The 16,767-nt window shown below is 26.2% G+C and overlaps 2 protein-coding genes across 11 annotated transcripts in view; one reads left to right on the top strand and one right to left on the bottom strand.

The window, feature by feature from the left end:
• Positions 1-611: 611 nt before the first annotated feature.
• AMPdeam (AMP deaminase) overlaps positions 612-16,767 on the top strand; it is a 31,002-nt gene continuing 14,846 nt past the window's right edge. For 2 of the 9 annotated variants that reach the window (XM_015508313.2, XM_089218224.1), the window contains exons 1-3: positions 612-1,027; positions 9,236-9,470; positions 12,355-12,553. In XM_015508313.2, coding sequence (XP_015363799.1) covers positions 9,275-9,470; positions 12,355-12,553 — 395 coding nt within the window. In that variant the 5' untranslated portion in view covers positions 612-1,027; positions 9,236-9,274. The other 7 variants (XM_015508314.2, XM_015508319.2, XM_089218223.1 and 4 more) reach the window with 7 other exon arrangements.
• Positions 1,328-6,932, bottom strand: LOC107161776 (uncharacterized). 2 transcript variants are annotated; one of them, XM_089218226.1, is made up of 9 exons: positions 6,915-6,932; positions 4,847-5,007; positions 3,148-3,580; positions 2,855-3,083; positions 2,598-2,791; positions 2,396-2,526; positions 2,156-2,311; positions 1,910-2,084; positions 1,328-1,850 (listed from the first exon to the last, which is right to left on the bottom strand). In XM_089218226.1, the coding sequence occupies exons 2-9, from the start codon at positions 4,865-4,867 to the stop codon at positions 1,624-1,626; spliced, it is 1,566 nt and encodes a 521-aa protein (XP_089074352.1). In that variant the 5' UTR covers positions 4,868-5,007; positions 6,915-6,932; the 3' UTR covers positions 1,328-1,623. The 2 variants fall into 2 exon arrangements, with proteins under 2 accessions (XP_089074352.1, XP_015363807.2); XM_015508321.2 differs by lacking the exon at positions 6,915-6,932 and adding an exon at positions 5,616-6,454.

Consider the following 16,767-nt stretch of genomic DNA (forward strand, 5'->3'; position numbering starts at 1 on the left):
ATAATAATTGTTTTGCTAAGAGCTCTGATGGATAATTCGTCCACATATTTTTTCAATCTCGTAAATTTGTACAAAATCAATAAAAATTATTTAAAATATGTAAAAACCTAATGATCTGCAGGATCTGCTCACTAATAATATAACACATTCATGTAACACGGAATATTAATGACAAACATATAAAAATAATAAATGAAACTATGAAACACAGAAATAGGTATAATTTTTTGTCGAAATAGTAGGTAACGATTTTATAATTTTCGGCTCTGTGGTATCAAATACTATGGTATTTGGTGGTATCAGGAAACACTCGACGCGACGACGCCGTTCTCACCCATTTAGTACACACAAGCACAACCCGTCGACCGGAGTCGAACGCGATAGAATATTATTAGCAAATTCGCTCGGATCTGAAATTTTACATTTTACATTTTTTGTAGCAGTCGTCGTTGCCGCAGCGGTTGTAAATAGTAGAAATAGTAGTAGTAGTTGAAGTTGGAAGTAGTAGTAGTAGTAGTAGTAGTTGTTGTCGTTGTCGCCACATGACGTCACCGTCGCGTTTCGTCTACAAGTTCCGTCGAGCCACTGTTCTATCATGGTCGAGCGGTCGAGCAGTCCCGTACACCCGTGGGCCGTGAACCGAGCGGTATCTATATGAATAAAACAACGATAGATACGACAACCACAACATTACAACAATCACTCTATTATACCACATGAATTAATTAAATGACATTGCAATATAATATTATAACATTATTGATCATAATGTCACGTTGATTACCGCCGTCGAACCATCGGAACAGACGCGTCGACAACACCAGCACCGTGTACGGGGACGGAATCCTGTTCTAGTGGCGACGTCTGTCGTCTGTCTGTACGGCGTGTTAAACAAACGATATAAGCGTACCGCGGAAAAAGGTGTCGCCTGGCCCGTATGGTTATTGATTTGGTCCGAACGTTTGTTCGCGTTACCGAACAGTAATTAGTAGGTACCCATACACAGACCAAAACCGTTGTCTCTAAGGTAAATTTTAAAACAAAATATAACAGCTAAATGGCAAATAGTATAACGTGTACATATATTATTACATTGTGGTGAAAAAAAAAATCTGACAGTTTTAAAGGAAAAATTCTTGTTATTAATAACATACGATTATTACAGCTAAAGCATACCTATAATTATTGCACTATTGTTTTGTTATTGTTTATTTCTCGATTTAATTTATTTGATCAACTTACAGGTGAGATCATAAAACAATTATTTTGGATTAAACATCATATGATATTAAGTATTTTCACAGGTAGTTTGTAAAATACAACAATATAATTTAATATAATATAATGATCGGTACAAAAAAAAAAAAATCAAACAATCTTATGATTCTTTTCATTGTAAACTAAAAAAGTAAAAACAAAAATTGAAAACTATTCTTGATTTAATTGTAAGTAAAAAAAAATATATATATAAAAATTATTTTTGATGATACCTAACTCTAAATAATCAGGATAAACCTAATAGTTTATTTTTAATTTTTCTAATAATTTAATAAATAAATGTTTTAAATACTTTTCATATAACTAATATAAATGCTCAATTATATAAATACTCAATTTAAATGTTTACAAAACATTTAAAATGTTCTCCTCCTCATTATTATTATTGAAATTTAAGGTAACTGTTTTAGTAAAGAGCAACATTGCTTTGAACGTATGTAGTATAGATTTAGCAGCTTCTTCTGCTGCCATATCGGTAGTGGCTCCATATCCAGTCGTAACAGTGATCGGTACAGAAGTTACTTGTACTAATACAGCATATTCTTCATCTTGACTGGTATTGTTTTCAATATCTGTAAAAATGTATTTATTTATTTATTTTAACCCTGAATTCATTATACTAAAAACATACCTTTTTTTTTTTGAACTCCCAGACACACATAAATTGCTTGGAAACCTAGTTCCCTGCATAAAGTTTCTAATTTATTAACAGCGATTGTACTTGAATCATAATGCTCAATATATTGTTCCAGTTGTGTTGTAGATCGCTCTAGCTGTTGATCCATTTGCGTTGAATTATCCGCATTCTAAAAATTTTATAATTAATTATAGGTATACATTCAAATTAACTTGGATATTTTTATTATGAAGTATGTACCTCAACTAGAGAAATTGTTGTTTTATCATTCATTGCTGTTCTAGATTCAATTGCTTTTGTAAAAAATGACCGGAAACAATATGCTGAAAACCATTTATTTGACAGTTTTTGATTTTCTTCATCATGTATTGAAATGCATTTATTTTGTTCACAATCCTTAAAATTACATTCAATATTTATTTTCTTAGTTTGCAATTTAAATTAGTTATCAAATTAGTAAGAACATTTAAATTGTGTTACCTCAGTTGATAATAATGTAATTGGATATGAAGATTTTAATTCATTTAATTGTTCTGTGCCAATGTCAAAAATCTTTTCAAACATTAGACGTGCAGCCTTACGTTTAGCTCCTTTCTTAAAACTATCAGTTCCTAAAATGTAATATATTCAATAAATGCATGAACAAAAAAATAATATTTTAACTTGTATGATTATTAAGTACCCATTGTTTGTAAATGAAAAACTTCACAAGTAACTTTGTATAAAGTCATTTTACATTCACTTTGATCTTTGTTTAATATCTCAAAACTGTAGAACGGAGGTGTCCATTTATAATTTGTGCACAGCTCTTGCAAGGCTCCAATAGGATTCATATCACAATGTGCAATTTGTACTGCTTCATATTTAAATTGTTGCCTAACAATTAATTAATAAAATGTTAAAACAATTTTAGTTTTTTGTATAGTTAATTTATCTTACGATTCTTCACTATCCATATCTATGTTAGTTTCATCTATACTTTGTAATCCTTCAGTACTACTAAAAAATGTATCATTTCCACAAACTTCAAAGTTATCAGTGGTGGTAGTAGATGTTATTGCTTTATCACTGTCATTCACCGGGTCAATTTTAAAACCAAAAAGTTTTTCACACATTTGGGCAGCAGCATTTTGTTTTGCTTCCTTTTTAGATTTCCCTTCTCCTAAAGCTTATTCAATAAAACAATAATGTATATTTATTTAAGTTAGATAAAATCTATAATATTAAAATACCTTTCATATTGTGTGTTTGACACATGTATGTAAATATTGGTTTATGTGCATGTCCAGTAATAGCCGCAAGCACATACGATACAATAAATGGTTTTTTTCCTTCACCACCACGCATGGCCCATTCATTTAGTAAAGATATAGCTGTTTTATTTTGTTGTGTTTTGAAAGTTATTGGTTCAGGCTCATGTTCACTATTATCAATGTTTGTATTTTCTAAATTGTATAATATATTATTTTTGATATGATCCTCATTTTCAGACATATCACATATTGTTGATGATTGTTCTGATGGCAAATGATTATCACAAACATTTTTTTTATTTATATGTAACTGATCATAACTGCAGTGTCTATATTTATGGCCTTTAACTGATAATGATGACTTATTTTTATGATATTGATGAGGTGCCAATTGTGTGTCATATTTAGTTACCTATAAGAAAACAAATTGATATTTAAAATAACTTACAAAACAATAATATATAATTTATTGTGCTTAGTGTTTAATTTGGCATGCTTCTAGAACCCTAAGTATTTTTAATACATTATCAAACATGAATAGAGAAAAATACATAAATACTAAATATACACAATGGTTAATATTTATTTTTCGTTATGTTTAAAACAGTTGAAACAAAATGTATGATTCTGGTGATAATATTAAAATAAATTTAATATGTCTTATATAAGGTAAATTAAATTTCAGTTCAATTATATTTTATCTATTCATTCTATATGTTATACAATATGATGATTTTTTAACATTAATATAATACCACATGTTACATATTATAATACTGAAGTAAAATATCTATGTTCATAAATATCCCATTTAATTTATTTTCTTTTTGAAACAATGGACTAGCAATTATATTAATAGGGATAAATTAATGGATTTAGTAATTTGTATGTTACAATCATGGTTCCTTGATAACTATTCGATACTTATCATAATAAACAAACTTTATTGTTTCTGTAAGTTTTAGATATATTTATATTTTATTCAATAAAATAATTAACATTTTTATTTGTGTTTGTGTTAGCAAGTTTAACACTGTTTATATTTTATTATTATTTTTTTTTTTTATCGGATGATATTATATTTATAATTTATAATAACAAGATGTAATATTTTGTTTAACAATAAATAAGTTATTTTTACATTTATTAATTATCATGTTTGATATTTTGCTATTAATCAAATTGGATTTTAATAATTTATCAATGATCATATATATCTATTATCATGGTTTAAGAAATATAATGTGCTAATAGATAATATATACAGTATATATAATAATATTATTGGGTATATTATCTAAAAATGTGCTACGAATGGTGGCAATAAAGATATTTAACATTTAATTAATAATAATAGACAAATATTATCAAATAAATTGAATTTTATAATTTTATAATAAAATTAACTAGCTATATATATACATGTTTGAATTGAAAAAAAAACAGTAAAGGGATACAAATGCTCAGTTAATAATATAAATGTAAGGTAGAAAAATTAGAAGTTTGGACATTTTTTTTTCATAAAAAGAGGCACTTTGTCCCACTGTGATACCTCTACAAATGTAAACCTGGTAAATATTCTATAAAATAACTAAGATTTTTATGTTTGCCTAAATTCAATACTCTATTTAATACTTAATATACAAAATGTATAAATCATTAAAATTTAAAAATTTACTTTTGTATTCACTTCATCCATTTTTACATAATTTTGACTTTCATAGTTGCGTGTATTTGATTTTCTCCATTTATTAGTTGTTAATATTTTTCTTTTGTTATGGTCATTACGGCTTCTTTTAACAATACATTCAACATCTTCAGTGACTGGATTTATAGTATCTAGATAATTAAATAGTCATACAATTAATTGTAAAAATACATTATTGTATAATATTACTTTTCCTAACATTATTTTATTTTGTTAAATATTTGGTTTAGTAGGTATAATTTGTAATTTAAATATTATCTAAAATTATTTTCATAATATTCTGCAGTTTAAAAATAAGAATAAAAATGGAGACACATTGACAACAAATATAAATTTAGTTACCTCAATCGATGCTGATTATTTATTGTTAATAAAAAAAAAAAAAAAAACAGTTCTAGAGAATTTACGTTGCTCTGTAATTTGCAATATTATATAACAAATTTACCACAGGTATAATGATTTTAAATTTACGTTAAGTATGTGATTTCTTTTAGTATAGAATCTTTAGCTTTTAATTATATTTACTACAGTATTCTACTTTCTACAGTTGTTGAAATTCTTTAATACTTATACTTTAAAAAAAATATAACAATATAAGTAAATAATGCATGCAAAAACACGTCTTTACTCATATTTACTATACTTATAATTTATAAGCTTATTGTTTGTCGTCTATGTAGTTAAACTAAATAATATGTAGTATAATCTGTGTATCTAATAATTTTCATTAGGTACCTACCTTTATTTTCTATCATTTTGAAAATTAATTTGATACTTATTCATCAAGATCAGTCATTGTTAAACTTTTGAATGGAAATTAAATCATACAAATCGCACTATATTACCACAAACTCTTAATATTTTGATCGTGTTGACAATAAAATTATTCAGTTTTTATTTCAGTACCGTACACAATAATCCCGTATTTAATATTCGAGCGCGTGTTTCCTGTTAGTGTTATATACTACTAACACTATATAACCTATCTTATTAAATATCTAATAAAACTCAATAATTGTATACAATTTTTCAGTGGACACTAAAGATAACGGTCATACGTATTTTATATTTTATGATTATTTATAAATTACCCGAACTTTAATAAACAAAACTGATAATTGGTTGGTGAGTGAATATGTCGCGTTACATAAGTACAAACATTTATATTTTATACTAAGCAAAATTTAGGTAGGGTATCTACCACAATATTACCGACGGATTTATCTAGGTTGGTAGGTAATTAAGATTCGGTGTCTGATGATTTTCTTTAGGCCACGAGGTCTTCAAAGCTTTATCTTGATAACAATAATTTTGTGAGAGACGATAATATAGTTAACAACACAACTGTTGTGTGCTGTTTTAGTCAATAATATAAAAATGTATTTAGTGCCTACGTCTTTCTCTTTTTCAATTATGTGCAAAAGTCGTGTATTTCCTTTTTTTGATTAATTCATTAAATTTCTACGAACGGCAAACCAGTTAAGTGAATACTGAATGACACCTTGCCCTAGTGTCCTACATTTTATTTTATAGCCATATTGTGATCGAAAGACTACTAAGATTATAGCTGCTCAAACTCAATCGAAATAGAGATAGATTTTATTATAAATTTTTAGTTATAAATAACAATAATTATTCGATACATCAGATTTTTATCATAAAAAATTATATTTTCAGTTGACGAATGTACGCGAGGGTAAAAATCCGGATGACAATCACAAGTGCACGATATAATAGATTTCGGATTGTAAAGATGTAAGATGATCTAGAGATCAAATTTCGGTATTTATAAGAATTTTACGTTACCTAAGTGTACATGTTTGGTATGTAGATTATGAAAGAAGAAAACGGCAAATATACCTATTGAGTGTTATAGATAAAACAAAAAATATTCCATTACATTTCTCAGCTATATTATAAAACAGTTAAGATCTAGTTATTCATAAGAATTCATTAAATTAAATTAATGATTTTTATCTGTTGACTAGTGCTAGTTAAACATTAGTGACTTAAAATTAAAACAACATTAGATACCTACCTACTTACATATTATTATTATAAATTATTGCTTTACAAGTTTCAAATAACGACAATAATTCTTCACAGGAAAATACAACTACCTTATGTCTTTATTTTATGTATATATAAAAAAAAATTACGCATTACAAATTATACTTATAATTATATGGTATTATGTTGGTAATTATTCATTTATCCGTTATCATAATACGCAATATTATCTATTTTAAACATTGAACTCGAATTTAAAAATCGTTTAGATGTTTTTGCTCAGCCACTATTTTAACAAAACAAATAATCACGCATTCACGCGTTTCATTTTCATTAAGTGTAATAAGTTTATTAATTATTTTACATTGTATTATTTTATTAAACTTCCATAACATTTTTGTATGTAAGTATATACAATATACATATATATTATATATGCATAATATAATATAGTATACGTTGGTAGGTATATAATACCATTCAAATATTTTACGGGTTTCCAATTATTTCCATAGTTCATCTATCTATTTGTATATTTGTTTATTATTATTATATATGCTATTCATTTTTTTACTGTTCAAAAAGTATTGAAATAATTCAATTCAATTTCGTTATTTTGTAAAATAGTAATAGGTATATGTATTGTAGTTAATTTAATAATCTAATTATTGTGTAAAATAACGTATATTTGCTTGCAAACCGTCTACCTAATAAGTTTTTTTTAAAGTTATATTACTAATTTGACATGTATATTATAATATGCCGTTTTATTATTTTTCAATAGATAGGTATTTATTTAGTTTTCACTATTAGTTACTTATTTGTGATACGATAAACTTTATGTTAAAAGTTATAAATCGTATTCGTATTATTGTATTAACAAATCAGCGACACCATAGTAAGTACTTACTAAATAATAAATTATAATTTACATTTTGGATTAAAATAGTGATCAGATTTGTTTGTCTAATCTAATTTTAACTGCACCTACTTTATTATGTATTTTTTGTATTTATTTAAAATTTAAAAATGTGTATACTTAAATCTTGAAATGATGATTGCTGAGTACTAACATGATATTGTAATATGTATAAATGATACCGCGTATTACATCTTTTATAATATATGTATATTTGACTTTCAAGACAAATTTTGTTAATGTTGTGATTTTGGCTTAAGCTAAATATGACTACATATCCCTACCCGAATAAAGTATTATTTTAATTCTGAAAATATGCAATAAGCAACTGAACCAAATTTAAAATAAGAGCTGCACAATTAAAGACTAAATCATAAAATTTGTAAAAAATACAATCTAGTAAATCTAACAAGACATTACACAACTTTTCAATTTTATTTATTTATTTATTTTATTTATTTTTTTTTTTATCGATGTTGATTTAGCTATTATTTCAATTCTTTGTGACGATTATCCACCACTTAACTTCATGTGACAGTAGCATGATGTATTAGTATTAAATAGCGATCTATTGTTAGTGTAGGGTTGCATAATAATTGTGGCATATGTTTTTAGAGTTCAGGGTTACGTCTTACGTGTGCACGTCATATATTAATGTACCTCCATAATCTCATGTTAATATAAGTTTAATTTATTTTCAATTATTAGTGTTAGTGTACATATTATTATTCAATTAATAATATTTTGAATTTCTTGAATACATTTTATTTATACATTAATCATTTTTATTGTGGCCACTAATACGATATAATTTTTTAACTTTTGAGACACTAGGTATAATCCATATATTTTCTCAATTTAAGTATAATTTTCCTAAGAGAAAAACAAAATTAAATTGTATAAACACCTGATTTGCGATGATAAAAAAACCGCTGGAGTATTAATTATTATTAGGTATTGGTTAATTTAAAAATATTAACTTTTACTTTATACTAATACCTAGTATGTTTTAAATAATTAATACTATTTCAATAATATATTATATTAATTTTAATGCGTGCCATTTGTGTCAAACATTCATACTACGGCCCAATTAAGGTGTCATCTCCACACATAATTTAAAATTGTTATCGTTATTTACAATTATTAATATCTTAGTTGATAAACGCATATAATGTATGTGACATAGTGTTAACTGTTCAGCATAAAGTGTAGATTAGTTTAAGTTGTATGGGTGTGCATTACATACACTTGAATATTTTAACTGTTTGCGACTTAAACATTTTATAATACTGCCTTATTGCAGTAGAAGCGATATAAATATAATATAATATAAATCACGGTATTATTTTTAATATTGCATAACTAAAAGTTTTCAACTTTGTTGTTTTCGTTTTTAAATTATTTATTTTCAATTCAATATTGTTTAGAAATCACTTGTGCAGTGGTCGTGCGTCGTTTTAGTTAAAATGTCCACGTTAACTGCTACCAAGAAGACGAATATAGAAGATGATGCTGCACTTCTATCTACAGTAACTACTAACAGCATGTTAAACCAACTAAGAGCAGACTCTGATTATGACGAAGAAGACGACGAATTAACGACAAGACCCACACCTACTGGTAGTCCTCCTCCAGTATCGGTGACCACTGCTAATTCTGCCGGTATGAATAAATTATTTTTAATAAACAATACATCGATCATATTTAATTTAATCTAACATAATTAAACAAAAAAAAAGCGATTAAGTGGGTTACACTTTGCTGTACATTAGGAAACGTACTTTGTATACAAAAAACTATTCTAAGCGAATACGGTTTGTCAGCCTATAATATTATTTATAATATTAATTTAAAGTATTTTTATAAATATTCTAGACAGACAAACCGTTTCCGCTCAGAATCGTTTTTCGTATACAATGATATTATATCATCGAATTCAAATTAAATACCATCAATTACAGTAACCCACATCTAATTACCCGCTTCTTAGATCTTTTGGTTACAAAATGAATTACGTATGAGAATCGTTATTTTAAATTCTCATTTCTTAGTTTTAAAAATAGAACATTCCATAATTTTGTCAAAATTTGAACTTTTAATACTGAGTATTATTGGATAAGTCTCATCCATGGATCTTAAATATTATCCAACTACTGTTATAACTATTTATGAGAAACCTTGTATTCATTTGTCAAGCTTTTTATCTAACGAATAAAATTGTATTGACATTCAAATTGAAGACTGAAAATGTCTATAAATAACTTAAAAAGAGTCGACATATTTTGAAAATGTTATCATGTATAAAAACGATTAATTAAATATTTTAAAAAATTTCAAGTTCCTATGATGGTTTATAAATTTTTATTAACAACTAAATAAATAAAGCATTATATGAGAATTTATTAATTTATGAGTGAATGTCCAATGTCTAACTTCAAACGATCTTAAAAATTTAATTTTACTTTTCAGTAATTTTTTTTTTTAAACTTAGGAAAATTTAATGGGGGTATCTTTTAATATACCTAAAAAGTTTAGATATAAATATGAAAATATTTATGAGTTTCTAACTAGAAATAATATGTCAGTTTTCGTGATGATTGTATGAAAATCTTAACTTCAGACGTTCATAAAAAATTATTGTGGATTTTCATTCAACATTTTATTTAATTTCCCCTAACAATAACTTATGAGAAACATTGTATTACATTTTCAATTTTTTACATTGATAATAAATAATTTTTAAAAAACTAATGAAACTCGAATTTTTTATGCCTTTAAATAGCTTAAAAAGAGCTGCAATAATTCGAAAACATTTTGTTGCATGTAAATCAATTATACCAACATTCAATTAAAATTTCATCTATATATGGTTATATTTTTTAGAGTAACACTAAAAAATAAAATCGATTTCTTTAATAATTTATTTTGCGTAAAATCTCAGTATTTCTATAAGTTTTTGTTATTTTCCTGCCGTTTTTAAAAACTAATGTAACATTTTTTACTTTTGACCTCCTAAAGTACTAATTAAATTCACTTAATTGCCAGAAAATATGCTGTTAAATAATATCGAAGTATTTTTACTGCCCCAATTAGTATGAGGGACACAAAAAATTAAAAAATTTAAAAAAAAAACAGACATAATTGTAAAATCAATACATTCATCGCTTCTCTCAGAATCTAAATTAACTGCATGGTTATTGTAATATTATTTTTGTTGGGTATTATAAAATATAGTATAACACTATCACATTAATCACAATCTCGATTATTAAAATACCGTGTCGACGCATGTAAGTTATAGTCGTGCACCCACGTAGGTATACCAAAAGTAATATTTAAATATAATAAATTGATGCTATAGTGTAGATACTCAACAGAAGTGTCTTCTGTTTGATGGTGCGGGTAGGTTACGAAAAAAATACTACTATGAGCTTTTGGTAGTTCTATTTTTAAAAAATCATGACAAAATATTGTTTTTTTGCCAACTATTAAAATGGTGGTCGGTGACATGAATAAATAACAATTACTATATAGTCATCTGTTCTCGTTTGTGGTGTTCGTTAATTTTTTTAGTATTAGTTCTATTGTGATCACATTTTTTCGAACTTTTAAGTATTTTTATCGTGTTTATTTATAGTAAATAAATAAATCAGTTTATTCTTTCAAAAAATATTTTTTAGTACTTATTATAAAAGTTAAGTTATCCCCTAATTAGTAATGGTGGATTAGACAATACGTTCCAGGCCGCTACGCCAATTACCGAATCACTATCTTCATCCAATATTTTGTCAAATACCACAGTATACTTGAGATCTAACCTAACCATTAAAGCGTTTAAAATATTGCAAACCTCAAACAACCAATGGCGTGTTCAGATTCAGATTCTGATCTAGAATATCGACGCAGGTGGAAGGACCTTGCAGATTACTCGGACGATGGTGAAATATAAAAAATTAATCAAAAATTATATCTGTTCAACTACTTTAAAACGTCTTGATAGTGTTTAATTAATCTTTTCATTCGTTCTAAACAAATTATGCTTGTATGTGTGATTATTTATTTTCGTATCGTATATTAGGTAAAGTTGTTGATCTTTAATTTACACATGTACCTACTATCTATACATTATTGTGTTTTTCAAGTATAATTCACTTATTGTAGAACGTGTGTACGTGCACGTGATGATGGTACAAGGTGACCCAGTACCGCGCGTAAGCCTTCAACAGGTTCAACTGATAGATACCCCTTTACACAATCATACAGTAACCTACGTTATCGCATATAAACACCAGTTATCATACATATTTGAATTGATGTGTATTGTACACATTCGCCATTATACGTTTGATGTCATATTTTTTATCATAGTATTTGTAAATTTTATTTCTTTGAAAGTAAGCACTTTTTAAATATATGATACAATTATGTCTGCTAATTTACATGAGAGTATAGTTATATTACTAGTGTAGTAATTTAAATAACATATAAATTTATATTATGTGTAGGTGAAGAATTTATCTAACATTTATCTAACATCTGCCCACAGACAGCGACGACGATGAAATAATGGCTTCATCTCCGCCACCACAATCTTCCTCCACTGGTTTACCTGGTGGTAATATGACTCCAGCAACTGGTGCACCACCACCAGATCAAGCATCTGCAGGCGGTGGTACGTCATCGTATCATATACCACAGTTCCCCATCGAACGCATAGAAAGCAAAATGGCAGCCATTAGTAGCAGGTTAGAATTTAGTCACTTAATTTTTTTTTATACGCTTATAATTTATCCGACTACTACCTTTTCAAAAACTTACCCAACACTATTGTGTCGAATTTATGCTTAAATGTAAGCATTTTATAGTATATAGGCATTATATTATGCAATACCTACTTCTATATCAATATACCTACTAAAATAATATACAGTATTTTCTTAAGATAGGATGTCAGGAGTCAGGACACTAACCATTTCTCTCTCCAACCCACACGTAATATAGCGAATTTGTGTTAAGTAAAACCAACCTTATATTATTAGAATTAGAATTGGAGTACCTACATAGTTTTATAGTACCTTTAATTAAATTGAAAGTTAGAGAATTGGCAGTTGTTATTTGTGCTTTTATGTTGACTTATCTATTGCTATTTCAAAAATTGATATAAGCATTTTTAAATTTTAACATTTTACATGATTGTAATTTTTAAGATGATGCCCACTTGTGTTGTTTCCATCCTAAAAACATGCAACATCTACAATTTGCGGACAGCAAAATTAATTTTATATTATTTTTAGTTTTAATATTAAAGTAGATTGTAAATTTAACTATTATTTAATTTAAGGTAAAAATTTGATACATATTTTCTCTTCAATTTATTAAAGTGAATTAATAGTATGTAAAATATTATATCTTTTTTAAAATTAAAATTAAAAAATACTGATGAGAGAAAACGGAAAATCATTTTAACTTTAAATTTGATAATCTATAGCCAATTTTACTGTAATGCTCAAACTAACAACTATAGTCAAATAGGAGGGCTCAGAGGATATTAGCACTCCCAATTTAAATATAAGTACCGTCAAATAATGTTCTAAACTGCGCCTAAGCTATCAACACAAAATGGTTTCTGCTAAAAGCATATTTGTTATGTAGTAACTACATATTTTGTAAAATGGTTACAATGCATTACGGCCTCTTAATTTTAGATAAAAAATAATAGCAGGTTGCCGTATTATAATAATACATGTGATTATTGTAATTTTTAGACATATTTTTCCTATTTCATTACACGTCCCTTTTTTTTTTTGAACTTAATTAACAGCAAATCGTTTTAATCTCATTTTTGTTTCCAATATTATTTTTTTCGTTGTAGGTAATTGATTTTTTTTATCATTGTACATCGACACAAAGAAATCGTGCAATGGTATTAGTAAGTGGACGGGTGCATTTGTAAGTTTTCTTTTCATACAACGCCACGCCAATATGTATCGAATCGTTTAATATAATTATGACTTAAGGTGCCACGTTGGTAACTGCCTTGAAAAACGAATCGGTATCGGGAGACGGTTGTCGCATAAGTTTTTTGTATACAGTAGCCTTCTAATCGCCATATCGTAGCATAGCGTTTATACTCGGACGTCTGCAGTGCTGCGGGTGCAAGTACCTTCCTTCGTTTTCAATTTTCTACTATGAAATTTTTTTAAGTTTAAACTTTAGCACAAAACAATTTTTAGATTCGAGTATCGATTGGGCTTAATAATATGTTTGCTAATACGGTCCAACAACAAATTTGGTGTCGGGAACGATTGTTTTATACTGGGTAGGTTTTTTAGAATCATAATTACGTTTTTATAATTTTATAAATTATTATTATTTCTTGTCAACTGCAGCGTTGGTCAAATGGTCCAGAATTCATTTTTAAAGATTTTTTTCTCAAGAATTACCTTATTAAGTATTTGTATAACTTCTATTTCTTTTTAATATACCTACATACATGAATTGAATTTCTAACATAAATTAAAGTAATCAGGTACAAAATAAGGTGGCTGTATGGATATTATATCATATCTAACTTGAGTGTTTATTAATCCTGATGAAATCAGAGAATTAAATAGCTTGTTAAGAACTTTTCTTCAAATGTTGGTCATTAGAACTTACAGTATACCATCATATTATGTTAACTTATACATTTTTGAAACAGTTTTTTTTTTAAACACGCTATTCTGCATTAAATATAAAATGATTTATATTATAATTATTAAGCCTACCTAATGCTAAAAATATATTTTTTATAAGTTAGGTCTATTTTATGTTAAATTTTTATTATTTATACTGCAGCGGCAAAATATATGAATTGTAACTTTGTGGTATAAAGAAGTTGTTCACAATATTGTATTTTGTTACTGTCCGCTTTAATATCATAATGTTTTATTTCTTTAAAAAAAATATATAACGTTAAATAAATACACATAATGAACAATAACTATTTATAATGGTATATATAAAGTGATAAAAATAAATATAATATGTGTACAAATTCTAACATTTTTTCGATTTTTGTAAAATGTACTTATTTTACTTGTGCATATTTTAATAAATTCAATTCCGATTAAAAATCTTGGTTATATAAATGGTATATAAATTTTAATTTAAACATAATTTTAAGACAGCTCTTTGAAGCATAAATAATAAACAATACGATTTTTCGTGTAGTTGATTATGGTACTTATGGTACACGTACCATAACGTGGCCTCATGCTTGATGTAATATCTATAATCTAGTTTCTTACATGAGTAGGTATGAATCAAAGTAACGAATAAATACGTACTTATTCCATCTAAAAATAATTTATCTTATTTTAAGAAATTATATTAATACTTTAATAGTTGTCTTATTCTGTATAACTTGTTAATTTGCACAGTTAATGATACAATTGAATACATATAATATAGCGCTCTGTATAGATGATAAATCGTATGATAATATACTATACTCAACAATAGGTTTAAATTATATTATTTATTCTATACTTTTTATAAGCAATTTAAATTTGCCATATCTACTGGTTTAATTTTTGGAATGGACTTCTAAAAACTTTAATTTATTTTAAATTTTCTAGTGAACATAATATTTATCATATCATCATGTTAATAATAATAGTTTTCAATTATTTTTCTATTTTTGCTTACAAACAGCTGAATAAACAGATTTACACATTATGTAATGAATTGTATGTAGTATAAGTTTTAACTTATAAGCAATAACTGGTTATTAATATTAATAGATAATTACTAAAATAATTTTAAATTGAAGATAATACAAATTAAAAAAATAAAATAAAATATAGGTTAGCTGCTTTTTTATAAAAATATTCTGATAATTGTTTCCAGTAATAACAGTCATAAATATTAACTGCCATTGCTATTGCCAATAAATATTAAAAAACTTGAAAGAACTTAAAATACGTTTAAAAACGTCGTACAAAGAAGGTGATAAAAGGAGGGGATGTTTATTTATTTTAATTTCTTATTTTATCCTTGAATTGCTGTTACAGCGACACACGTGCCGATTTATTGGCTATATTACCGCATTCTTTTACACTAGGACACAGAACAAAATTTCATATTATCAGACTGTTTTTAATTATTTTATCGAGATTAATGAATATGTCATGTTATATACTATATTTGTCTATCTTATATACAATTAGTGACGCACCTATGTAATCTGCAGATTTGTATAGCTAGCGCCTAGCATGCAACTGTTAAGATTTAAGGATTTAAAAATACTCTTTAATTTTAATAATGTAATATTTGGAAAATATAACAGGTAGGTACGATAAATATTTTTAAATAAATGAGAACTACTCTTTCATGCTATAAATTGGAAAACAGGTTTTTTGAAAATGTTGGCATATCTTAATCGAAATCCAAACGAGTAGTTTTTGATTCATTAAACTTTATGTATTTAGGATGATAATGATTTTATAAAAAATAGAAAAGTGGTGTAAAGTTTAGTCCAGTAATTATTATATCTATTATCCTCAATACTTAATATGTGTTTTGGTGAATAGAAATAATGTTCCTAAAAATAATAGAATTATACATACATGATGCATAATATAGGTATTATTATTATCTATAATACTATAATATAACTAACTGCGGCAGCTCCCTACTGGATCCACACCTGACAGTCATTATTTTCTTTGATAAAATTATTTTTATTGATGTTACAACATTAAAAAAATTAGAACATTTAGATGTTTACATAAATCATAATTAGAAAACTAAATGTTCATGTTTACATGTATTAAATAAATCTATACCTACCCGAGGTTTTTATTAAAGGTGATTTAATTAGATAGTGGCATAAACTAAATAAATATTATCAATTTAGTCATGCAATTTGTTGCTAGCTACTATAAATAAAGTTTATAAATTATAAGTATAACAATAC

The sequence above is a fragment of the Diuraphis noxia genome, unplaced genomic scaffold, assembly GCF_037042655.1.
Source record: "Diuraphis noxia isolate RWA-SAM2 unplaced genomic scaffold, SU_Dnox_SAM2 contig0001, whole genome shotgun sequence".
Lineage (NCBI taxonomy): Eukaryota > Metazoa > Arthropoda > Insecta > Hemiptera > Aphididae > Diuraphis > Diuraphis noxia.